At 40.7% G+C, this 25,946-nt stretch overlaps 1 protein-coding gene across 1 annotated transcript in view; it reads right to left on the bottom strand.

The window, feature by feature from the left end:
- Positions 1 to 25,946, bottom strand: part of DCHS2 (dachsous cadherin-related 2) — a 310,518-nt gene that overhangs the window by 148,431 nt on the left and 136,141 nt on the right. The window contains exon 2 of the mRNA XM_075860333.1: positions 20,577 to 20,768. Coding sequence (XP_075716448.1) covers positions 20,577 to 20,768 — 192 coding nt within the window. The remainder of the gene's footprint in view (positions 1 to 20,576; positions 20,769 to 25,946) is intronic.

The following is a 25,946-nucleotide window of genomic DNA, read 5'->3' as shown; positions in this document are numbered from 1 at the left end:
CCCGAGCACGATCATCAATACGCACTCGATCGCCATCCTTTTGTGCCTCGGTCTGTACCGACACCGCGACCGCCTCTCTAACCGCCATCACGGGCCGCGCCTGTAACGATCCCACGTCCCTGGGGCCTTCCCAAACTACCGCAGGGGACACTTCCGTGACTACCGTCGCCGCGGCCCTATCTAGGCGCCCCACCAGCTCCCGTAAGCAACCCACTAAGTCCGCCAAACCCGCTCCGTCGCGTCCGCCCGCGCCACTACCGGCCCCCGATGCAATGCTAGCAGCCCCCCCGCCGACACCCGACATAAAAATCGCTGGATAAGACAATGATGGAGTTATACACTCACCGGGCTGCACAGGCGCTGTGTTCCCGTCAGCCGGACCATCCTGACCTCGACGATACACGTCCAGTTCACCTTCCTCCAGCTCTTCTCTCGCCGACGACTGTCCATCCCAACGACATCTTCGGAACGGGGATGAAGACGCGCTGACCGATGGGCCGGCAACCTGCCGCCCGACCGCCGGGACCCAGACTTCCGACCGGACCTGTTGCCTCGACGTCGCTGCAGATCTAGGCGTCCGTCTAGACGATCCTGACGAAGCCTGCCCCCTGGCCGGAACATCACCAGGCGGGGCGGCCGTACCTTGTCCTCCAAATCTTCCATCTGATGGGGGAGGGGTGACAGGGAGCCCAGCCTGCGACTCCCTGCTTACCGCCGGACCCCGTCGCGGCCTGGGATTCCTGCCAGGACGCAGGGCCTGGGAAGGGGCGGTCCTCCCAGCTGCCTGGCCTGCAGCGTCCGGGATCGGGCTCCCTCTGCGATGCCGTGTCCGCGGGACTGCCTCCGGACTGAGGCGCTCTGGAGGTCGGGACCGCCGAGAGGGACGGGTCGACCCGGCCTGAGTCGCCGTCACCCCCGGCAACGCTCTCTGCCTGCTCTGCGCAGGAGCGGTTGTTGCCGACTCCCCCCCCGCCGCCATAGCCATGCTTGTAAGGGGGCCGGGGGAGGGGAGCCTGTCCCCTGCTACAGACCCCGAACGCCGGGCCTGACGTGGCGAAACGGCGTCCGGGATCCTCGTTATTGCAGCCACGGTCTCCTCTAGCCATCCGGGACCGTGGTGCACAGCAGCGGCACGCAGCCGCTCTAACATTAATGTCTCTGCCATGCTGAGAAGCGCGGGCAACGGGGAGCTTACTTTTTTCGTGTTACTCCTCCCGCTGCTTCCGGCTTAATGCCGAAAAACAGCGGGAAGCTCAGTAACGGCCCCCCGTCCCCCTTAACTCCTCCCCGTCCCCCCTCCAACTCCCTCCAACTCTCCCTCACCTAATTAACCCTTTCCCTACCAGGACGGTCATGTCGGCTTCCCTTAATCCCTGCAGGCTGCGTCCAGCCTCTTCTATAGGTTTTCAGCGACCCTTGATAAGAGATCCATAAAAATGAAAGATGTAGAACTAGTCATAGAAAATTCTAGGGCATCCTTTACTGATTACTGGCGGTCTGAATGCCGGACCCTCACCAATCCTGCACAGGTTTTTCTCAGCCACTGTGCAGGGAAATGCAACACAGCTTCATGCAAGTAAAATCAGGTCTCACGATCGGTGGGGGGTTCCAAGAGTAGATCCCTACAGATCAGAAAGTAATGACATATCCTTATGATATACAATCACTTTCTCTGCAATCCCGATAAAGTTTACTATGTAGTTGTAACCACACTGTCATCACTTTACACTCTCAGTTACATAGGATAGTTATGTAATGAACCCAATAAAAAAAAAAAATCGTATTTCAAATGCTAGAAGCGAACAGACAAACACATATCGTGTGAGTCCTTCCTTTTAGAGAATCCTCCGTTATCTGAAAATAAACAGGAAATCCCTTTTAGCTTTTGAACAGAGGCAAAAGAATATTGTTAAAAACAGAAAATCTTTACAACATTTATGAAACTTATGGAATCAGCTCATTTGTTTTAACACTGTGTACCAAATTCTCAATACAATTGATGAAACTGTCAAGTTTTAAAGTTTTGACATAGTGAGTTGTCATTTCAGGATGCTGAATGATTACACATACAAATGTTTGTTCACTATTTCATTTAGTTATGGCATCTGTTTGTGGCATATAATGTTTTATAGATAGCAGCTGGGCTGGCATAAAAAGTAACATTCGGTAATCAATGTTCAAAGAATAAACAACACAACGTAGTGACAACACTTAGGCTATGTTCGCATCTGCATAGGAGGCTCCATTTTCGGCACCCTTTTTTCCCATCAAAAAATTAATGGGGTCCGTCATGCACCACTGGCATGGTGTGACGGATCTGCCACTGCGTCGTGGCTTCCAGTATAAATGGAAGCCACGACGCAGATGTGAACAGAGCCTAAGATGGGCTTCTCCCATATTGCTAGCAAAGACCCAGTCACATGACAAGGTCATCTCATTTCATGTGCCCATCGCAGCCAACTGAATTGGATGGCTGCCACGTCATGTAGTAAGTGCATTATGATAGACAGACAGATAGATTGATAGATAGATAGACAGATAGATAGATAGATAGATAGATAGATAGATAGATAGATAGATAGATAGATAGATAGATAGATAGATAGATAGATAGATAGATAGATAGAGCCTCACAATACAAAAAAAGTGATAAAATGTTCCGTTTGATTGACTTTTGTAAGTGTTTTAGCTGTTGGTGGTAATGGATATTTATAGAATGTCCATTGACCACTCTTTCCACTCCACTCTTTTTTATATAACAGCGTTAAGAGGGGACCGCTGGTTTTTCCCTACTCTTTCGGGTTGTCACATAAGTGTCTCTATACAGAGAGTGTAAACAAGATACGCCGATGTTCATTTTTACTGTCCTCAGGTACTTAACATAATTTCCGCTTTCACTTAATACTAGGGACAACTTAATATATTAACTTAATTTAGTCCTTGTCTCTAGATAACGAATAGATTCATTATAATTCTCTTGACTTACTTGTTCCCATTCTAAAGATGGCCACATCTGTGTCTTCGCTTTACTGCGCATGCGCGACTGTACGCCGGATATCCTTGATACCCTGAACTTGTTAGAATTTTTCACACATGTGCAGTAGCGCTTCCTGTTCGCTGCTATGACGGCGCCGTGAATGTGTGGTCCCAGGTGGTGATTTTCTTTTAATTATTTTTAATACACGCACATGTACTGCACATATGGTAACACTTTACTCAATTGGATATTTTAAATTTGATGCTATTTTTATGATATATGCTTTATACTATCCAACTTACTATAACACAATGTGTTTGCATTTTATGCACTGTTTTATATTGTACGTTTTGTACATTGTTTGTATACTGTTGTGATGCATATTTTGCTTGATTGTACTGATTTTGTAGTGTTGATTGACCCCATGTTATATACTCTGAATTAATCACATTAGTTGCTTGAGAAAGGATCTAGAGGACAGAGCTGAAACGTTGCACATGGGGCAATAAAGTACCCACTTTTTTTCACAATACTACGGATTGCTGCCTATTTTTTGAATAGTGTATAGCTGGGATCTTGGTCTGTTCCCCAGGGCTTGCACCCACATTTTACCAGTGCTGCTGGAGTTGTTTTTTTCTTGGATAGATAGATAGATAGATAGATAGATAGATAGATAGATAGATAGATAGATAGATAGATAGATAGATAGATAGATAGATAGATAGATAGATATGGAATAGATAGATAGATAGATAGATAGATAGATAGATAGATAGATAGATAGATAGATAGATAGATAGATAGATAGATAGAGCCGAGGAGTCAGACAGGGCTGCAGCCTCAGTCCAACGCTCTTCAACATCTACATCAATGAACTGGCCACAGCTCTGGAATCCTCCTCAGCACCAGGTCTCGCCCTCCATGACACCCAGGTGAAATTCCTGTTGTATGCAGATGACCTTCTGTTACTATTACCAACCTGTGCCTTGAATAGCAAGTGGTTTGTATATTAAGTGGAGTTCCAAAAACCGGATTGATTTACTGTGTTGTGTGTGACAAAGTGGGGGGCCATTGTATGTGATATATGTATTGATTGCTTGCTTGCTATAAAGTTTGCAAAAGTGACATAATTTGTAACCTTTTTTTTCCTTTGCAGTTTCCTGAGTAGCTGAGTAAGGGGGAGGGCTTAGCTGCTACCAGGTGGTATAAATCAGGCCTCACTACTCTGTAGAGCCTGCTCTGTGCCTTGAATAGCAAGTGGTTTGTATATTAAGTGGAGTTCCAAAAACCGGAGTTCAAAAGAGGAGTTAAAGCCCAAGTAAGTGCTCTTCTACTTCTTTATCTTTTTGGTTAACACCTGTTCGCTGTTTTTTTGTAACTGGGATAATGGACAGCAAGATTGGAGGTTTTCTTCAGTGCACAGTTTGCCATATGTATGCACGACTGGAGCCGGAGTTCCAGGGTGAATATCTCTGTGGCAGATGTGAGCATATTGTTCACCTGGAAGCTCGTATTAGAGATCTGGAGGAGCAGAATGCAACACTGAGGAGGATAGACAATTTTGAACGGAGCTTGCTGCTCACAGAGCATGCAGTTAGTGGGTTACAACTGGAGGGTGAAGACATGGGTGAGCAGGATCAGGTAAGTAGCTGGGTTAATGTAGTTAGGGGCAGTAGAAAGGGGTCAAAGACAAGGAAGGCCGATCCGGTTTCTGACATTCCAGGCAAAATTGCCAAGTTGGGTGATGATGCGAGGGTGTCAGTCTCAGAAATGGCAGCCCTAGTGGATACTGATCTCCCTAACAGCCGGGAGAACAGCCCAGCTAGTAGTCGGCGGGATGGTAATGCAGGTAAGCCAAGACAATTGATAGTCGTAGGGGATTCTATAATCAGGAAGACGGATAGAATTATTTGTCGCCAAGACCACCTCAACCGAATGGTTTGCTGTCTCCCTGGTGCCAGGGTTCGGCATGTGGTGGAACGGGTGGACAAATTGCTGGGAGGGGCTGGTGATGATCCAGCTGTCGTGGTCCATGTCGGTACCAACGACAGAATAAATGGTAGGTGGAGGAGCCTTAAGAATAATTTTAAAGAACTAGGCTACAAGCTGAAGGGAAGGACCTCCAAGGTTGTATTCTCAGGAATACTGCCTGTGCCATGCGCATCACAGGAAAGACAGCGGGAGCTTAGGGAGTTAAATGCATGGCTGAAGTCTTGGTGTAGAGGAGAAGGATTTGGGTTCCTAGAGCACTGGGCTGACTTTTCATTGGGGTACAAACTGTATTCTGCAGATGATTTGCACCTAAATGGAAGGGGGTCCGCTGTGCTGGGGGAGAGAATTCTAGCTGGGGTGGCGGAGTATTTAAACTAGGGCTGAGGAGGGAGGTCAATGTAGAAAAAAAAGGGGTAGCCAGGTTAGAGAGGGGTCCGACTATATTGGTGGGGGGAGAAACAGAATGTGGGGAGAGGACTAGACAACAGGATAAGGAGATCCTTTCGTTACAAAACATCAGTGTAAATAAAAAGGACCGATTAATGTCAAATCACATTTCTGATAATAAAAGTGAAAAACTGACAGGCAAGTTAAAGTGTATGTTCACAAATGCCAGAAGTCTAGCAAGTAAAATGGGGGAGCTGGAGGCCTTGATACTGGAAGAAAATATAGATATAGTTGGTGTTGCTGAAACATGGCTGGACTCTTCACATGACTGGGCTGTAAATCTACAGGGTTTTACACTTTTTCGTAAAGACAGGACAAATAGGAAAGGTGGTGGTGTATGTCTGTATGTGAGAAGTGATATGAAGGCGAGTGTGAAAGAGACAATAGTGGGTGAAGACTGTGAGGAGGTTGAAACCTTGTGGGTGGAACTAGAAAGGGAGGTAAACACTGAAAAAATTACTTTTGGTGTAATCTATAGACCCCCCAATATAACTGAGGAGATGGAAGTTCAGCTATATAAACAGATGGAGCGGGCTGCACAGGCGGGTACTGTAGTGATAATGGGAGATTTTAATTTCCGGGATATTAATTGGTTCATGGTTCGGCTTCAACTGCAAAGGGGAGACATTTCCTCAACCTGTTGCAGGAAAATTTTATGGGCCAGTTTGTGGAAGACCCGACTAGAGGTGAAGCTCTGTTGGATCTGGTCATTTCTAATAATGCAGATCTTGTTGGGAATGTCAATGTTCGTGAAAACCTCGGTAACAGTGATCACAATATAGTTACATTTTACCTATACTGTAAAAAACAAACGCAGGCTGGGAGGGCAAAAACATTTAATTTTAAGAAAGCCAATTTCCCCAGGATGAGGGCTGCAATTCAGGATATGGACTGGGAAGAACTAATGTCAAATAATGGAACAAATGATAAATGGGAGATTTTCAAATCTACTTTGAGTTATTATAGTGCAAAATTTATTCCTACAGCTAATAAGTATAAACGACTCAAATTAAACCCCACATGGCTTACACCTTCTGTGAAAGGGGCAATACATGACAAAAAAAGGGCATTTATAAAATACAAATCTGAGGGTACAGCTGTAGCCTTTGTAAAATATAAAGAGCTTAATAAAATCTGTAAAAATGTAATAAAATTAGCAAAAATACAAAATGAAAAGCAGGTGGCCAAGGATAGTAAAACAAATCCTAAAAAATTCTTCAAGCATATAAATGCAAAAAAGCCAAGGTCTGAACATGTAGGACCCCTAGATAATGGTAATGGGGAGTTGATCACAGGGGATCAAGAGAAGGCAGAGTTACTAAATGGGTTCTTTAGCTCTGTATATACAACTGAAGAAAGAGCAGCTGATGTAGCCGGTGCCAGTGCTGTTAATATATCGGCTGATATACTGAATTGGATGAATGTAGAGATGGTCCAAGCTAAATTAAATAAAATAAATGTGCACAAGGCTCCGGGACCAGATGGGTTACACCCTAGAATTCTTAAAGAGCTTAGTTCAGTTATTTCTGTCCCCCTTTTCATAATATTCAGAGAATCTCTAGTGACTGGTATAGTGCCAAGGGACTGGCGCAGGGCAAATGTGGTGCCTATTTTCAAAAATGGCTCTAGGTCTTCCCCGGGTAATTATAGACCAGTAAGCTTAACATCCATCGTGGGGAAAATGTTTGAGGGGCTATTGAGGGACTATATACAGGATTATGTGACAATAAATAGCATTATAAGTGACAGCCAGCATGGTTTTACTAAGGACAGAAGTTGTCAAACTAACCTAATCTGTTTTTATGAAGAGGTAAGCAGAAGTCTAGACAGAGGGGCCGCTGTGGATTTAGTGTTTTTGGACTTTGCAAAGGCATTTGACACTGTCCCCCATAGACGCCTAATGGGTAAATTACGGACTATAGGTTTAGAAAATATAGTTTGTAATTGGATTGAGAATTGGCTCAAGGACCGAATCCAGAGAGTTGTGGTCAATGATTCCTTCTCTGAATGGTCACCGGTTATAAGTGGTGTACCCCAGGGTTCAGTGCTGGGACCACTATTATTCAACTTATTTATTAATGATATAGAGGATGGGATTAATAGCACTATTTCTATTTTTGCAGATGACACCAAGCTATGTAATATAGTTCAGACTATGGAAGATGTTCATGAATTACAGGCAGATTTAAACAAACTAAGTGTTTGGGCGTCCACTTGGCAGATGAAGTTTAATGTAGATAAATGTAAAGTTATGCATCTGGGTACCAACAACCTGCATGCATCATATGTCCTAGGGGGAGCTACACTGGCGGATTCACTTGTTGAGAAGGATCTGGGTGTTCTTGTAAATCATAAACTCAATAACAGCATGCAGTGTCAATCAGCTGCTTCAAAGGCCAGCAAGATATTGTCGTGTATTAAAAGAGGCATGGACTCGCGGGACAGAGATGTAATATTGCCACTTTACAAAGCATTAGTGAGGCCCCATCTAGAATATGCAGTTCAGTTCTGGGCTCCAGTTCATAGAAAGGATGCCCTGGAGTTGGAAAAAATACAAAGAAGAGCAACGAAGCTAATAAGGGGCATGGAGAATTTAAGTTATGAGAAAAGATTGAAAGAATTAAACCTATTTAGCCTTGAAAAAAGACCACTAAGGGGGGACATGATTAACTTATATAAATATATTAATGGCACATACAAAAAATATGGTGATATCCTGTTCCTTGTAAAACCCCCTCAAAAAACAAGGGGGCACTCCCTCCGTCTGGAGAAAAAAAGGTTCAAGCTGCAGAGGCGACTAGGCTTCTTTACAGTAAGAACGGTGAATTTATGGAATAGCCTACCGCAGGAGCTGGTCACAGCAGGGACAGTAGATGGCTTTAAAAAAGGGTTAGATAATTTCCTAGAACAAAAAAATATTAGCTCCTATGTGTAGAAATTTTTCCTTCCCTTTTCCCTTCCCTTGGTTGGACTTGATGGACATGTGTCTTTTTTCAGCCGTACTAACTATGTAACTATGTAACTATGTAACTATGTAACCTTGAAAGGTCTCAAGACAACCTGCAAATCCTAGAAAAATTCAGCTCCACGTGGGCACTACCCATCAATGCAAAGAAAACCAACATCATGGTGTTCCAGAAGAAAAACTCAAAATCCCCCAGGCACCCGACCTTCACACTAAATAACGCCACAATCACAGCGACCGACAGGTACACTTACCTGGGCCTAGAAATCAACCAATCAGGAAGCTTTAAACAAGCCATAGAGATACTGAAAGACAAGGCGTGCAAAACCTTCTATGCCATCAGAAGAAAACTCTATCACCTCAAACCACCAGTGACGGTCTGGCTGAAAATCTTTGACTCCATCATCTCCCCAATCCTCCTGTATGCCAGTGAAGTCTGGGGTCCGGACACATACCCAGACTGGTCAAGGTGGGATTCCAGCCCAACAGAAATCTTCCACCTAGAATTCTGCAAACACCTTCTCCAAGTCTATCGTAGCACCACAAATAGTGCCTGTCGGGCAGAACTAGGCAGATTCCCACTACACCTCACAATACAGAAGAGGGCGCTATCATTCTGGGCCCATCTACACAGCAGCAGGCAAAGTTCCTATCACCATAAAGCCCTGCTACACCAAGGGGTCCCAGGTAAACCAGGCCCCGCAGAACATCTCACCCTGACCCGGCCTGAAGAAAATGTCACTCAGCGCGGCCTCACAAAAGCCGAAATCAAGAAGACAATAAACGAGAACCAAGAGGAGTATATCAGTGACTGGAGGAACGACATAAAGACATCCCAGAAACTGACAATATACCGGAGTCTACAGCGGGAATATAAACTGGCGCCATATCTGGAGAAACTGCCAAACCCCAGAGACAGACAGATCCTGAGCCGCTACAGACTGAGCGCCCACAACCTGCTCATCGAATCCGGGCGCCACAGACAGACCTACAAGCCCAGGGAGAGCCGACTGTGCCAACAGTGCGACCAGGAGGCCGTGGAGGATGAGGCCCACTTCCTGCTACACTGCTCCAAATACTCAGCAGTGAGGGACACTCACTTCAGGAGACTCTCTGATCTCTTACCGGACTTCAGCTCCATGGAAGAGGAAGATAAACTCTACATCCTGCTGGGTGAAGAGGAAACCACAGTGGGCATAGCGGCACAATATGTCACTGCATGCCATAAACTGAGAGAGACATGATATGCCATGGACTTGTATAACCCCGACCCTAGATGTGTCCCTATCCCCAAGCCCTCAGTCCCTATCCCTCATTCCCTTACTTCTTACTTGCTTTGGCAATGCTAATATGTATTTGGTCCTGCCAATAAAGCTTCTTTGAATTTGAATTTGAATTTGAAATTTGAATTTGATAGATAGATAGATAGATAGATAGATAGATAGATAGATAGATAGATAGATAGATTGATAGATTGATAGATAGATAACAGAATAGATGATAGATAGATAGATAGATAGATAGATAGATAGATAGATAGATAGATAGATAGATAGATAGATAGATAGATAGATAGATAGATAGATAGATAGATAGATAGATTACAGAATAGATGATAGATAGATAGATAGATAGATAGATAGATAGACAGACAGACAGACAGACAGACAGACAGACAGATAGACAGACAGACAGACAGACAGATAGATAGATAGATAGATAGATAGATAGATAGATAGATAGATAGATAGATAGATAGATAGATAGATAGATAGAGCCGCACAATACAAAAAAAAAGTGATGAAATGTTCAGTTTGATTGACTTTTGTAAGTGTTTTAGCTGTGTATTAGAATGCCAACTTATATAAATATGGATTTTGTGTCATATGAAGTCCTAAGGCATTATCAGGCAGTGATAGTGATGTGGCAGACGAACATCAATGTTCTACTCACAAAAAAAGACGGAGGTTAAAAAGTTTCTAGATCTGCTCTATGAGATATAGGGGCTGATTTACTAATAATGTGTCTTTGTTTAGACCGTTTAGACTTCGACATGGCAGTCAGAAAATGTTTTGACTACTTATCCCACTTAACTCCATTCATATTCTACTCTAAATTCATGTTTCCCTTGTTATACAAGCATAGTGAGATGCGCCTTCAAAGAAAACACAAAGAAAGAGTTAATGTCCTTAGCATATATTTATAAAGCTATTTTATATCAGTAAAAAGAACATGACATTACATAGAGCATCTGCTATTCTTCATGTATTACTATCTCTTTAGCATATACAAAGATCAAACTTGTTTACAGTCATATTATTCTGTCACGTGGTAATTAATTCAGCAGAGTATTTGGCTATGTTCAGCGTACAAGTAGAAATTGATTCATTTTCTTTCATTTTACGGCTAACTTTCAAATAGCTGTATGTATTAATAAATTGTACATATGAAATATAAACAGTGCGAACGGGTGTAGCTATAAGAGCTGCAGATGTAACAGTCGCACCCGGACTCTAGGGGTCCAAAATTCAAAACTGTTACAGATCGTGCATGGAGGCTCAGGAGCTTCAAGTTGCAGCTCTGAGTGCAGACAATAGCGCGTATGTATATATATATATATATATATATATATATATATATATATGTATATATATATATACATATAGAGAGAACAAAATTCTCAACCAGGTTAAAGTCAACACATCATAAGGAGAAAGGTGAAGCAATAGTCAAATACTGACACTTGTTACTAAGAAAACAACATTTGAAAACAATGGTAAGTTATGAGAAATATCACTAGTCACTTCCCAGACTCATAACTGCTGGGGGTACAGAGGTTGCCGTCGCACCCTGACTATGGAGCCGGAAGTGGCCCAAAAAGTCTTTGCCCCATATGAGGAGATGAGTACTATAAATGATGTGTGATAGTTTGGGGGCCCTGGTACAGATTCTGCAATGGGGACCTGGAGCTTCCAGCCTCTAAAAAATAAAACTGATTTCCTTATGTTCTTGGCAATGTCTGTCCAAAGTGAAAAAAAAAAATACACTCTTGTCTTGAAAATAATGAGTGTTAAAGGCTATGTAAACCTTTGATGGGATTTTTTTTTTTAATAGACAGGTCAGTCAGTGTGTTTGGTGTGCCTTTTTAATTAGTCTTCATTAAAAATTATTTTTACTTTTTTAGATACAACTGCTCTGAATTCTCTCTAAATCCTGTTCCCATCAGGTCCGCCGGACTGACGGGTTCAGGGAAAGCGGGATCCACGTGTAATCTATTGCATCTGAGTTAAGATCCGTGGGACTGACGGATTCAGGACAAAATGAAAGATACAGCTGCTCTGTATCAATTAAACAGAGCAGCTGTATCTAAAAAAGTAAAACAAATTTTTAATAAAGACTAATTATAAACTTACACCAAACACACTGACTGACCTGTTTATTAAAAAAAAAATTCCCTCAAAGGTGTACTTTAAGCTTGAAGAGTAAAACAAATGCAGCTTGAAGAGAACTGTTCGTGGTGTTCCTGGTGTGGTTTCATTTCTAGTTAATTTTCTTGGGTGGAAATAAAGTATGTCATAATTGATCCACACAAGAAGAATGTAAAAAAAATATTCCATGCATTGGGAAGAAATATTTCATGGAATTTGGTATACACATAAAAACATTTTAATGTAGGGTTATTATTGTTTAGTTGCAAAGTTTTAACTCCTATATCTGCACCAGCGCTACCATATATATGCCAAAATAACAGTTGGCATCCTGCAGAAAACGAAAAGCAAGTCCAATTAAGATTTACAGTAATTTCAAGAAACCAAATCATGACATAGAATTTTTTTTATAAATACTATATAGTTACAGTATATAACCTCAGTTCTACCTTTTTTTTTTTGTAATTCTAAGCAGAACACTTTACAGTATGAGGTATTTTTCGGAATATCCTTTATCGTGTGCCATCTAATTGTAAACTAGCAATTGGTGTTTTGTAATATGAACTTTCTTTAGCTGCATATACAGTATATATATATATAGATATATATATATATATATATATATATATATATATAGATAAATTTCCTTATTTTTTAAAGAAAAGCACAGTTTTTTCAATGAAGATAACATTAAATTAATTAGAAATACACTCTATACATTGCTAATGTGCTAAATGACTATTCTAGCTGCAAACGTCTGGTTTTTAATGCAATATCTACATAGGTCTATAGAGGCCCATTTCCAGCAACCATCACTCCAGTGTTCTAATGGTACATTGTGTTTGCTAACTGTGTTAGAAGGCTAATGGATGATTAGAAAACACTTGAAAACCCTTGTGCAATTATGTTAGCACCGCTGTAAAGAGTTTTGCTGTTTAGAGGAGCTATAAAACTGACCTTCCTTTGAGCTAGTTGAGAATCTGGAGCATTACATTTGTGGGTTCGATTAAACTCTCAAAATGGCTAGAAAAAGAGAGCTTTCATGTGAAACTCGACAGTCTATTCTTGTTCTTAGAAATGATGGAAATTCCATGCGAGAAATTGCCAAGAAACTGAAGATTTCCCACAACGGTGTGTACTACTCCCTTCAGAGGACAGCACACACAGGCTCTAACCAGAGTAGAAAGAGAAGTGGGAGGCCCCGCTGCACAACTGAGCAACAAGACAAGTACATTAGAGTCTCTAGTTTGAGAAATAGACGCCTCACAGGTCCTCAACTGGCAGCTTCATTAAATAGAACCCGCAAAACGCCAGTGTCAACGTCTACAGTGAAGAGGCGACTCCGGGATGCTGGCCTTCAGGGCAGAGTGGCAAAGACAAAGCCATATCTGAGACTGGCTAATAAAAGGAAAAGATTAATATGGGCAAAAGCACCCAGACATTGGACAGAGGAAGATTGTAAAAAAGTGTTATGGACAGACGAATGGAAGTTTGACGTGTTCGGATCACACAGAAGAACATTTGTGAGACGCAGAACAACTGAAAAGATGCTGGAAGAGTGCCTGACGCCATCTGTCAAGCATGGTGGAGGTAATGTGATGGTCTGGGGCTGCTTTGGTGCTGGTAAAGTGGGAGATTTGTACAATGTAAAAGGGATTTTGAATAAGGAAGGCTATCACTCCATTTTGCAACGCCATGCCATACCCTGTGGACAGCGCTTGATTGGAGCCAATTTCATCCTACAACAGGACAATGACCCAAAGCACACCTCCAAATTATGCAAGAACTATTTAGGGAAGAAGCAGGCAGCTGGTATTCTATCTGTAATGGAGTGGACAGCGCAGTCACCAGATCTCAACCCCATAGAGCTGTTGTGGGAGCAGCTTGACCGTATGGTACGCAAGAAGTTCCCATCAAGCCACTCCAACTTGTGGGAGGGGCTTCTGGAAGCATGGGGTGAAATTTATCCCGATTACCTCAGCAAATTAACAGCTAGAATGCCAAAGGTCTGCAATGCTGTAATTGCTGCAAATGGAGCATTCTTTGACGAAAGCAAAGTTTGAAGGAGAAAATTATTATTTGAAATAAAAATCATTATTTCTAAACTTGTCAATGTCTCGACTATATTTTCTAGCCATTTTGCAACTTATTTGATAAATGTAAGTGTGAGTTTTCATGGAAAACACAAAATTGTCTGGGTGACCCCAAACTTTTGAACGGTAGTGTATATATATATATATATATATATATATATATATATATGTATATATATATATATATATATATATATATATATATATACATATAAAATAATTATTTATAGCAATGTACTTGGTCATGTTCATATTTCAAGATTGCATAAAATCTATAACAAGAATAAAAATTAATACTGTTAACAATAAATTGTCGTACTGCTCTAAGAATAATTCCTCGATGCATATGCACATTATATAGTTACATAGTTACATATAGTTACATAGTTAGTACGGCTGAAAAAAGACACATGTCCATCAAGTCCAACCAAGGGAAGGGAAAAGGGAAGGAAAAATTTCTACACATAGGAGCTAATATTTTTTTGTTCTAGGAAATTATCTAACCCTTTTTTAAAGCCATCTACTGTCCCTGCTGTGACCAGCTCCTGCGGTAGGCTATTCCATAAATTCACCGTTCTTACTGTAAAGAAGCCTTGTCGCCTCTGCAGCTTGAACCTTTTTTTCTCCAGACGGAGGGAGTGCCCCCTTGTTTTTTGAGGGGGTTTTACAAGGAACAGGATATCACCATATTTTTTGTATGTGCCATTAATATATTTATATAAGTTAATCATGTCCCCCCTTAGTCGTCTTTTTTCAAGGCTAAATAGGTTTAATTCTTTCAATCTTTCCTCATAACTTAAATTCTCCATGCCCCTTATTAGCTTCGTTGCTCTTCTTTGTATTTTTTCCAACTCCAGGGCATCCTTTCTATGAACTGGAGCCCAGAACTGAACTGCATATTCTAGATGGGGCCTCACTAATGCTTTGTAAAGTGGCAATATTACATCTCTGTCCCGCGAGTCCATGCCTCTTTTAATACACGACAATATCTTGCTGGCCTTTGAAGCAGCTGATTGACACTGCATGCTGTTATTGAGTTTATGATTTACAAGAACACCCAGATCCTTCTCAACAAGTGAATCCGCCAGTGTAGCTCCCCCTAGGACATATGATGCATGCAGGTTGTTGGTACCCAGATGCATAACTTTACATTTATCTACATTAAACTTCATCTGCCAAGTGGACGCCCAAACACTTAGTTTGTTTAAATCTGCCTGCAATTCACAAACATCTTCCATAGTCTGAACTATATTACATAGCTTGGTGTCATCTGCAAAAATAGAAATAGTGCTATTAATCCCATCCTCTATATCATTAATAAATAAGTTGAATAATAGTGGTCCCAGCACTGAACCCTGGGGTACACCACTTATAACCGGTGACCATTCAGAGAAGGAATCATTGACCACAACTCTCTGGATACGGTCCTTGAGCCAATTCTCAATCCAATTACAAACTATATTTTCTAAACCTATAGTCCGTAATTTACCCATTAGGCGTCTATGGGGGACAGTGTCAAATGCCTTTGCAAAGTCCAAAAACACTAAATCCACAGCGGCCCCTCTGTCTAGGCTTCTGCTCACCTCTTCATAAAAACAGATTAGGTTAGTTTGACAACTTCTGTCCTTAGTAAAACCATGCTGGCTGTCACTTATAATGCTATTTATTGTCACATAATCCTGTATATAGTCCCTCAATAGCCCCTCAAACATTTTCCCCACGATGGATGTTAAGCTTACTGGTCTATAATTACCCGGGGAAGACCTAGAGCCCTTTTTGAAAATAGGCACCACATTTGCCCTGCGCCAGTCCCTTGGCACTATACCAGTCACTAGAGATTCTCTGAATATTATGAAAAGGGGGACAGAAATAACTGAACTAAGCTCTTTAAGAATTCTAGGGTGTAACCCATCTGGTCCCGGAGCCTTGTGCACATTTATTTTATTTAATTTAGCTTGGACCATCTCTACATTCATCCAATTCAGTATATCAGCCGATATATTAACAGCACTGGCACCGGCTACATCAGCTGCTCTTTCTTCAGTTGTATATACAGAGCTAAAGAACCCATTTAGTAACTCTGCCTTCTCTTGATCCCCTGTGATCAACTCCCCATTACCATTATCTAGGGGTCCTACATGTTCAGACCTTGGCTTTTTTGCATTTATATGCTTGAAGAATTTTTTAGGATTTGTTTTACTATCCTTGGCCACCTGCCTTTCATTTTGTATTTTTGCTAATTTTATTACATTTTTACAGATTTTATTAAGCTCTTTATATTTTACAAAGGCTACAGCTGTACCCTCAGATTTGTATTTTTTAAATGCCCTTTTTTTGTCATGTATTGCCCCTTTCACAGAAGGTGTAAGCCATGTGGGGTTTAATTTGAGTCGTTTATACTTATTACCTGTAGGAATAAATTTTGCACTATAATAACTCAAAGTAGATTTGAAAATCTCCCATTTATCATTTGTTCCATTATTTGACATTAGTTCTTCCCAGTCCATATCCTGAATTGCAGCCCTCATCCTGGGGAAATTGGCTTTCTTAAAATTAAATGTTTTTGCCCTCCCAGCCTGCGTTTGTTTTTTACAGTATAGGTAAAATGTAACTATATTATGATCACTGTTACCGAGGTTTTCACGAACATTGACATTCCCAACAAGATCTGCATTATTAGAAATAACCAGATCCAACAGAGCTTCACCTCTAGTCGGGTCTTCCACAAACTGGCCCATAAAATTTTCCTGCAACAGGTTGAGGAAATGTCTCCCCTTTGCAGTTGAAGCCGAACCATGACACCAATTAATATCCCGGAAATTAAAATCTCCCATTATCACTACAGTACCCGCCTGTGCAGCCCGCTCCATCTGTTTATATAGCTGAACTTCCATCTCCTCAGTTATATTGGGGGGTCTATAGATTACACCAAAAGTAATTTTTTCAGTGTTTACCTCCCTTTCTAGTTCCACCCACAAGGTTTCAACCTCCTCACAGTCTTCACCCACTATTGTCTCTTTCACACTCGCCTTCATATCACTTCTCACATACAGACATACACCACCACCTTTCCTATTTGTCCTGTCTTTACGAAAAAGTGTAAAACCCTGTAGATTTACAGCCCAGTCATGTGAAGAGTCCAGCCATGTTTCAGCAACACCAACTATATCTATATTTTCTTCCAGTATCAAGGCCTCCAGCTCCCCCATTTTACTTGCTAGACTTCTGGCATTTGTGAACATACACTTTAACTTGCCTGTCAGTTTTTCACTTTTATTATCAGAAATGTGATTTGACATTAATCGGTCCTTTTTATTTACACTGATGTTTTGTAACGAAAGGATCTCCTTATCTTGTTGTCTAGTCCTCTCCCCACATTCTGTTTCTCCCCCCACCAATATAGTCTGACCCCTCTCTAACCTGGCTACCCCTTTTTTTTCTACATTGACCTCCCTCCTCAGCCCTAGTTTAAATACTCCGCCACCCCAGCTAGAATTCTCTCCCCCAGCACAGCGGACCCCCTTCCATTTAGGTGCAAATCATCTGCAGAATACAGTTTGTACCCCAATGAAAAGTCAGCCCAGTGCTCTAGGAACCCAAATCCTTCTCCTCTACACCAAGACTTCAGCCATGCATTTAACTCCCTAAGCTCCCGCTGTCTTTCCTGTGATGCGCATGGCACAGGCAGTATTCCTGAGAATACAACCTTGGAGGTCCTTCCCTTCAGCTTGTAGCCTAGTTCTTTAAAATTATTCTTAAGGCTCATCCATAATATGTGATGCCTGACTATTACTTGTTTCATTATATCAAATGAAGCTATATATTTTGCCTAGGGTTGCATTTACATTGTGTTTTCGTTAGAAGAATCCTAACAGTGTGCAAAAACTGGCACATACATTTACAATAAAATGTTTTTCCCATCATCAGAAGTCAGTGGTAAGCATACTGGACAGATTCATGTGTTAATGTGTTTCAGGAAATGTGAATACCACATGTACTCTTTTTCACTTTATTTTTTTACATTTACATTAAATAACTTTCAATAATTGTATTAAAATCATGTTAGGCAATGTTTGTTAATGGCAGCACAAATGAAGAACAAACAAATACATTTATTGAAATTACATTTTCCCACCACTTACCTATCAGCCATTCACAGATTGTTCTGCGACAGCCTGTATCTGCTGCTCCATGGCTTGCCTTTAATACAAGCAACAAATTGTGCTTGAAGACCAATGATAGCCAACTGAGCTAAGCCCAAGGAGAAGGCAAATTCGTATGGTGCAGCAGTCGTCTCCAGGACAATATTCAGGAATAAGCGCTCTTGTAAACTGGCCAACCAAAAATAATAGAAAAGCTACTGTTTTTGCCTCCGTAAAGGGCACACTATGGTATCTTTCCCATTTCCAAAAGTTGTAATGTGTGTGCGTTATGTACATGTCTCTTTTTTGTATGTCTGTAGTTATGGGCTGTGTTCCTTTCATATGTATTTTGCCAAAAACTGGATCATATCTCTAAAGATCCTTATTTGGGAAGGTGTTTTTTTTTTTCTTCGTCCCACCTGCCTTTAACTAAATATAATATACAGTGAAGGAAATAAGTATTTGATCCCTTGCTGATTTTGTAAGTTTGCCCACTGTCAAAGACATGAACAATCTAGAATTTTTAGGCTAGGTTAATTTTACCAGTGAGAGATAGATTATATTTAAAAAAAAACAGAAAATCACATTGTCAAAATTATATATATTTATTTGCATTGTGCACAGAGAAATAAGTATTTGATCCCTTTGGCAAACAAGACTTAATACTTGGTGGCAAAACCCTTGTTGGCAAGCACAGCAGTCAGACGTTTTTTGTAGTTGATGATGACGTTTGCACACATTTTAGATGGAATTTTGGCCCACTCCTCTTTGCAGATCATCTGTAAATCATTAAGATTTCGTGGCTGTCGCTTGGCAACTCGGATCTTCAGCTCCCTCCATAAGTTTTCGATGGGATTAAGGTCTGGAGACTGGCTAGGCCACCCCATGAACTTAATGTGCTTCTTTTTGATCCACTCCTTTGTTGCCTTGGCTGTATGTTTCGGGTCATTGTCGTGCTGGAAGACCCAGCCACGAGCCATTTTTAATGTCCTGGTTGAGGGAAAGAGGTTGTCACTCAGTATTTGACGGTACATGGCTCTATCCATTCTCCCATTGAGGCGGTGAAGTAGTCCTGTGCCCTTAGCAGAGAAACACCCCCAAAACATAATGTTTCCACCTCCATGCTTGACAGTGGGGACGGTGTTCTTTGGGTCATAGGCAGCATTTCTCTTCCTCCAAACACGGCGAGTTGAGTTAATGCCAAAGAGCTCAATTTTAGTCTCATCTAACCACAGCACCTTCTCCCAATCACTCTCAGAATCATCCAGATGTTCATTTGCAAACTTCAGACGGGCCTGTACATGTGCCTTCTTGAGCAGGGGGACCTTGCGGGCACTGCAGGATTTTAATCCATTACAGCGTAATGTGTTACCAATGGTTTTCTTGGTGACTGTGGTCCCAGCTGCCTTGAGATCATTAACAAGTTCCCCCCGTGTAGTTTTCGGCTGACTTCTCACCTTCCTCAGGATCAAGGATACCCCACAAGGTGAGATTTTGCATGGAGCCCCAGATCGATGTCGATTGACAGTCATTTTGTATGTCTTCCATTTTCTTACTATTGCACCAACAGTTGTCTCCTTCTCACCCAGCGTCTTACTTATGGTTTTGTAGCCCATTCCAGCCTTGTGCAGGTCTATGATCTTGTCCCTGACATCCTTAGAAAGCTCTTTGGTCTTGCCCATGTTGTAGAGGTTAGAGTCAGACTGATTCATTGAGTCTGTGGACACGAGTCTTTTATACAGGTGACCATGTAAGACAGCTGTCTTTAATGCAGGCACCAAGTTGATTTGGAGCGTGTAACTGGTCTGGAGGAGGCTGAACTCTTAATGGTTGGTAGGGGATCAAATACTTATTTCTCTGTGCACAATGCAAATAAATATATATAATTTTGACTATGTGATTTTCAGGTTTTTTTTTTTTATATAATCTATCTCTCACTGGTAAAATTAACCTAGCCTAAAAATTCTAGACTGTTCATGTCTTTGACAGTGGGCAAACTTACAAAATCAGCAAGGGATCAAATACTTATTTCCTTCACTGTATAGAGAAAATGACAGTCACAAATAAAGCGTTGTAAAAAAAAGTCACATATATATTCGTACCCTGGCTGAATGTGATGTGTGACCCTTTAATGGAGTCAAGGGCTGCATATGAGGCCTTTACCTTATGTTGGCTTTACCACTACTATTGCAAACTGTTCTATGCTCCTCATTGACTTCTTTTTCAGATAATGTATTAATACAGATATTATGAATTATACTTATGAATTATGATATAATGATACTCATGAATTACAAGCAACTTGAACTCAGTTGTTTTGACCTTATTAAACCTCTTGAGCTCAAGCAGTTATGAGCGGTTGATTTTTATGAAGGCCTTTTAATATGAATAAATGGAACACTATTTTGGCATCATTGATTCCTAGGTTAAAATTAGAAAAGTTTTGTATGAAAAGAGTCTTACATGAGTTTATGGTATCTTGTCTAGAAGATACGTACTGAAAGAAGAATGCATTGAAATCTGAAAACTTACCCCATCTTGTGCTTTTACAATAAGATCATAACTTCCAGGCTCTCCTTCTCTATCAATCTCTTGTGATACGCAAATACGTCCAGTATCATGATCAATCCAGAATTTCTGAGACTCTTTAGTGTTATGGAATCGATCATATAAAGAGTAGTGGACTTCTCCAAAGGAACCTGAGTCCGCATCAGTGGCTTTCACCTGGAAAAAGAGGTGGAAGATCTTTAGGACATTATAACTGAATTTACACTATATTGTTAATACATAAAACATGCATGCTCCATCAGAGACAATATCAATTAGGTAGATATGCAAAAAGAACAATAAACCTATAGTACAAAACATATAAAAGTACATCTTAAAAGCAGAGCTTCTTATAACATTCACAAATATGTTTGTAAATGCCTCAGAAATGAAGCTATGTTAGATAAAGTAGAGATCATGGGGGGATGTATTTTGTGAGTATGCTGAAAGTAATCCCATTGAAGATCACTACAGTTCACAGCTTCCTTCCAGTATAATTGCCATTCACCTACTATTATACATGGGTAACTTTAGGGGGTGCTTGAGAAGCCCCATATGAAGAGACCATTACTATGAACAACATGTAATAATTTGGAGCCCTGTTACCGATTTTGCATTGGGGCCAGAGAGCTTCAAGTTACCCCTCGGCAAAAATTTCAAGGAATAGAAAAAGCACATAAGACAAACTTTAGGCTTAAAGAGGCTCTGTCACCAGATTTTGCAACCCCTATCTGCTATTGCAGCAGATCGGCGCTGCTATGTAGATTACAGTAACGTTTTTATTTTTTAAAAACGAGCATTTTTGGCCAAGTTATGACCATTTTCGTATTTATGCAAATGAGGCTTGCAAAAGTACAACTGGGCGTGTTGAAAAGTAAAAGTACAACTGGGCGTGTATTATGTGCGTACATCGGGGTGTGTTTACTACTTTTACTAGCTGGGCGTTGTGTATAGAAGTGTCATCCACTTCTCTTCACAACGCCCAGCTTCTGGCAGTGCAGCACTGTGACGTCACTCACAGGTCCTGCATCGTGTCGGCACCAGAGGCTACAGATGATTCTGCAGCAGCATCGGCGTTTGCAGGTAAGTCGATGTAGCTACTTACCTGCAAATGCTGCTGCAGAATCAAGTGTAGCCTCTGGTGCCGACACGATGCAGGACCTGTGAGTGACGTCACAGTGCTGCACTGCCAGAAGCTGGGCGTTGTGAAGAGAAGTGGATGACACTTCTATACACAACGCCCAGCTAGTAATAGTAGTAAACACACCCCGATGTACGCACATAATACACGCCCAGTTGTACTTTTACTTTTCAACACGCCCAGTTGTACTTTTGCAAGCCTCATTTGCATAAATACGAAAATGGTCATAACTTGGCCAAAAATGCTCGTTTTTTAAAAATAAAAACGTTACTGTAATCTACATTGCAGCGCCTATCTGCTGCAATAGCAGATAGGGGTTGCAAAATCTGGTGACAGAGCCTCTTTAATACCTCTTTAATAATGTTTGGGTACTTTAGCCTTTCAATATGAGCTAAGGAATTAACAATTCCATATATATTTGGTCTTTTTATCAATATCTGCAATAATACAGTAGTTTGCTATTTTTAGCAACTATGTTAAAAAAAAAAAACAGAGATTAGAACAATAGAGAGCAATAATAAATTGGTTAAAAGGAGGAAAAATAAAATAGAATTATAACATTTATTGCAGGTGTAAATGCAGTCAGTTTTTGAAAACGAAAAGTTAAACTAAGTAGGCAACACACATTTATTATACAACCGCATGTTCATTTTCCTCCCATATGGCAGTTATAAGCTCTTATTATCCCTCTATCTTTGTTCCTCTGTGTTATAATCCTTATCCTTTAAACACATTAGCTCTAAGGTGATCTCAGGCATCTGTAAGTGTTGAAACAGTATAAAGCTGTCAAAAAAGATTAAGTCACAACTGCTAAAATCTGTTCTTCCCACCCCAACTATTAAAATGACAAAAGGTTTTAAGGGGAGTGTATGGTAACATTATAAGTGCAGTTTATTTTAGGATGTAGGGTGTTATTTCATGATTTAAGATTTTTTAGCAGCATCACTAGGAAGAAATGTACTGCTGTTAGGAAATATAGTTAAGGCTTGGTGAAGTAGGAAAACTAGGGTTTTTTCTAACATATCACTAGCATATATCATCACTTTCTGATAAGTGGGAGCCGACTGCCAGGATCCTCACAAAGAAGGGCCAATCAATGCACCCCATTCAATATTTTCCTTGTACAGCATACTCCCAGGCGTCAGCTGTGCATGGAACTGCAGCACGGCTCCATTAACTTGAATAGAGCGGTGCTGCAGTTTCCTACAAAGCAGGATAAGTAGGGGTCCTTTAAAGAGACTCTGTCACCACATTATAAGTACCCTATCTCTTACATAATCTGATTGGCGCTGTAATGTAGAGAACAGCAGTGGTTTTTATTTTGAAAAACGATCATTTTTGAGCAAGTTATGAGAAATTTTAGATTTATGCTAATTAGTTTCTTAATGCCCAACTGGCCGTGTTTTTACCTTTTTGACCAACGTGTTTTCAGTACGGGACAGTAGTTCCACAGAGAGGCAGGGACTCCTAGCATCGTACATAACTATGATGCTAGGAGCCCGGCGACCTGCAGTGTGTTCGGTCTGGTACTTGCGTCCGAAATACGTTCCGTCCTTTACGGACCGAACATACTCCTGTGAATCCAGCCTAAGTCCCTCACAAAATTTAGTAAAGTGTCAGGAGTGTGAATAGACATTGCGTCCTTTCTGGAGGTGATGTCTAAAAATTATCGTTTTTCAAAATAAAAAACACTATTGTTATCTACATAACATGGCCGATCAGATTATATAGGAGATAGGGCACTTATAATGTGGTGACAGAGACTCTTTAAGACAGATTAACAAACCATACACATAAATACACAAAACACACACTCATTGCATTACTTATTTTATACTAATCCTAAATTACATCCTGGATTATAGTCAGAATTGCTCATCAATGCAGTTAAAAAAATATACTAAATTCAGACCAAACATAAATCCATTCTCATCACAACAATGACATTTTGTTAAAAGTTTAAGCTGTGTTGATCAAAGTATATTTGGAAGTACATTTCCTATTATTCCAAAACATCTTGATATTAATTTTTTGTTTTGCACATTTATTGATTCAATATTTTAAGAATCCCAAGCAATAAGTAGAAATGAATACAGCTCATATTAATTGTTCTTTGCGGAAAATGTGTGTTTGGGGTTTAACAACAAACACATGTATAAAACAAGAGCAGTATTTCTAAATCAAGGCTTCTCTCAACTTTGTTGGGGGTTCCCTGGGAAAAAAGAGCTGTCACATTTACAGTAGGCATGGGGTTACCCCAGAAGAGGAATGCCTTTTCAAGGGTCTCTTTTGTGAAAGCGTTAGGGATCCCTATTAAAGGCTCACTCTTCTTGTAAAACATTTTCTCCAGTAATATGTTTTTGTGTCTCTTGCATGTCCTAAAAATTGAACAAACAAAAAAAATGTACTTCTCCTCAGTCATTCTTTATACCGGGACTGTTTCACAAAGCCACACGATTTTTGCAGCAATTTTGAAAAAAATGCTGCAAAAACCCCAATATGACAAAAACATGTGAACACAGTCTAAATTTTCAGAGAGACTCAGAAGAGAAAACAGCGTTCTGAAATAGTTGCAAGTACCATAAGGAGTTAATTTCATATGTAGCAGTAGGTTTAAGTACAATAAGGGCTTTATAGTGCGACCACAGGAAAGTAACTCGAACCAGAGTATTACTAGCAACAGAGCTCTCATTAATAGTACCACCCACTCCTACATTAATACCATTGATCTGTTTTATGACACTGGTTTTTCAATGGCAAATGAAGCATGATTTACAGAATTGAAAACCATAAAAAACCCTGCAGATGCTTATTCTGGAATAAGGATGAAGTTCAACTGGATTCTTTATATGAAAACAACACTGGCTTTAAATCATGCTATTAAATTCACTATAACATCTTGAATCACACAGATGTGCAGCAATAGTAAAGGCAGAGAGCGCTGCATAATGTATGCATTGATACAATGTTTTTACCAAGTTTGTTGTGATACGCCTTTGTTTACTTGAATATAATTTTAGTCATTTGACTGCGAGTCGTTGCGGATGGGAGAATAATTGAATGTTTGAAGACTACACGAATGATAAATGCAAGTTCATGACATGCTTTGTTTATAAAGCAGGTTATTTATCAAAGTAGAGAATTTTCACATCTCAAATAAATTGATGAATTCATAATTGCTAATTCACATTACCCTATAATTTTCCACTAGTTTAAGTCTAATTTTTAATGCTCTTTTTTAAAGAAAACCTCTTGCTAATCTTCTGTCTCCTCCACTAATCTCACCATGGCTGCATAGGAAATATAAAGATAGAACGCCTTCCTGCAGAATCAAGTACATGTATGACGCACGAAGAGTCCCCTTCTCGCACTCCAACATACGTGAAAGTGATCATGTGGAGTACAGAAGCGGGACCTGCACGATTACCAACTGAAGGATGGCTGTGATAGTCAGCCGCCCTCCATCACTAATGGCTAGGATTGGAGAAAACTCAGATCCTGGACATTTACCACTTTCCGCACCGCAATCAATGTTGATGGCAGTGCTAACAAAAGGCGGGGACTTGGTAAAAAAAACGCAGAAGTATGGAAGAATAGGAACAGAGATATTATCTCAGTTAATAAAATGGTGCCTTCAGTTTAAACATCATTAAATATCAGGACAACTTTATTAATAAGGCTATATTCTACACAACAGTGAAAAAACGACTGTTAAAAATGGATCAAATGTCCATTTTTGATGAACGTTTTGCATCTGTGTGTCTCCAAATTTTCATCTATTTCCTGACTGACCATTTTTAACGGCTTTGAAAAGAAAATTGATGAACTTAATTTATCGGGGTTTTTATCCCAACCCCCTGAAACACCACAGTGCCCATGTAGATAGTGCCACAGTGTCCCTGCAGATAGTGCCCCTGTAGATAGTGCCACAGTGCCCACTGTAGATAATGTCCACATAGATAGTGCCACAGTGCCCATGAAGATGGTGCCACATTGCCCCTGTAGATAATGACACAGCACCCATGTATATAGCACCACAGTGTCCCCTGTAGATAGTGCCCATATAGTGCCATAATGCCATGTAGATAGTGCCGCACTTCCCCCTTTAGGCAATGCCACACTTGCCCCTGTAGATATTGCGTCACACACTCCTGCACATAGTGCCACATTCATCTCTCCCCGTTTCCACACTGTCGTCTCCTCCAGCGATGCAG

Source organism: Rhinoderma darwinii, chromosome 1, assembly GCF_050947455.1.
Source record: "Rhinoderma darwinii isolate aRhiDar2 chromosome 1, aRhiDar2.hap1, whole genome shotgun sequence".
Classification (NCBI taxonomy): domain Eukaryota; kingdom Metazoa; phylum Chordata; class Amphibia; order Anura; family Rhinodermatidae; genus Rhinoderma; species Rhinoderma darwinii.
This window is presented reverse-complemented; position numbering and strand designations above follow the sequence as displayed.